The sequence below is a fragment of the Gadus macrocephalus genome, chromosome 9, assembly GCF_031168955.1.
Source record: "Gadus macrocephalus chromosome 9, ASM3116895v1".
Lineage (NCBI taxonomy): Eukaryota > Metazoa > Chordata > Actinopteri > Gadiformes > Gadidae > Gadus > Gadus macrocephalus.
In genome coordinates, this window is record NC_082390.1 from 19,389,183 (window position 1) to 19,390,792 (window position 1,610).

The following is a 1,610-nucleotide window of genomic DNA, read 5'->3' on the forward strand; positions in this document are numbered from 1 at the left end:
ACAACAAGAAATAAAATGAATGGGAACTGTATTAAGGCCAAGAATCTTCTCTCCCTTATGCTATGTTCACAAATTAAAGGAAAAAATGAACATTCCAGTAAGTAGAATGATGTTAGATGGTGTGATAGAGTGTTACAGTTTTGTCAAAACTACACAAATTCATCTCAAAACATTTTTTTCCACCAAACAGTAAACACAGCTATCAAATGAATATCTCTTATAGAGCATCAATTAAACACTGGTGTGATAAATTCAAAACACTTCCAGCAAAATACTATTTACATATGTTTTGGCTTCATGAGGCCATGTTACCAATTTATAAAATTGTTTAGAAATAGCTTTCTTTTTTAAAGTTTAAATTAGGTAGTACATATAGCATAAAGACTTTTGCCATATTGTAATACAATACTGTGAATACATCATATAAATATTGCATTGACACAATCGTATCAGAATAGCTCCAATGGGCTAAACTCACAATCCCAGCTTCCCAGAGTCATTCTGTACACCTATAGTTGATGCTGAAACATTTTTCTGACAATACACTATTGTTACCTATTTTGGTAAATTACAGTACAGTAATTGCACTGATAATTAAAATAAAAAACACTACAGTAAGAAAATGTTTAGACTGTCTTTCGGGGGATGTAATGATGAAATCAGTGCAAGTACAAGTACAAAAAGGTAACAAAGCAAATACATATATTTTTTACTGTAATACAGTAAAATGTTCAGCTGAACTGACTGCATAAAAAGCTTTTCGTAGGCCAATAAAAAATAAAAAATAAGAATATAAATGAGGTGAAACAGATCTACATGTCTAGTATGTTTCCCACCTCCAATCCTGATCAGGCCAAAGGACCATATCTACAACACAGTAGAGCTCACTGAGTCCTTTTTTTTGTTGCTCTGACACATGATTGAAGTGTTTTGCCAGTTGGGTTTGAACAGGTGAGAAGTGAGTTAGACTTATTGGTAATTAGTTGTTGCGTTTTGAAAGCCAGCGTGATCCAGGTGAACCAAGTGTGCTAAATGATGAGATTTGCGCTTAGAGTTTAGCAGTCTGGAGTCTTGTAGTTGATACATGAGCTTCAAGTTTTCAGAATTGTGTGCATAGTTCCATTTTTTGTGTGCATACAATCGAGAAAAAACGTAATGCGTTTCTTCAGAAAATTACCAGTCTGCTTAGTGGTGTCTATGCCCACAGTGGCCGCAAACTCTGGCTTGTATTGGAATTGCACCAGCCTCATCTGAGAGATCCGTTTCAGGTTGTCTGTCGTGTCCACCTACGAACAAACACAATGCACAAACACACACACACACACACACACACACACACACACACACACACACACACACACACACACACACACACACACACACACACACACACACACACACACACACACACACACACACACCAAACACACACATACACACACAAACACATACACATACACACCAAACACACACACACACACACACACACACACACACACACACACACACACACACACACACACACACACACACACACGCACACACACACACACAGAATGACAATGGCACCCGTACAGATGTGAGGACATGGCTGTGGCAAGTGACAGAAT

General features: G+C 37.6%; 1 protein-coding gene across 4 annotated transcripts in view; it reads right to left on the minus strand.

Annotated features, from left to right (window-relative positions):
- myrf (myelin regulatory factor) overlaps positions 1 to 1,585 on the minus strand; it is an 8,643-nt gene extending 7,058 nt beyond the window's left edge. The window contains exon 1 of one of the 4 annotated variants that reach the window (XM_060061969.1): positions 1,178 to 1,585. In XM_060061969.1, the coding sequence (XP_059917952.1) occupies positions 1,178 to 1,250 (73 nt within the window). In that variant the 5' untranslated portion in view covers positions 1,251 to 1,585. The remainder of the gene's footprint in view (positions 1 to 1,177) is intronic. The other 3 variants (XM_060061968.1, XM_060061971.1, XM_060061970.1) reach the window with 3 other exon arrangements.
- Positions 1,586 to 1,610: the final 25 nt, after the last annotated feature.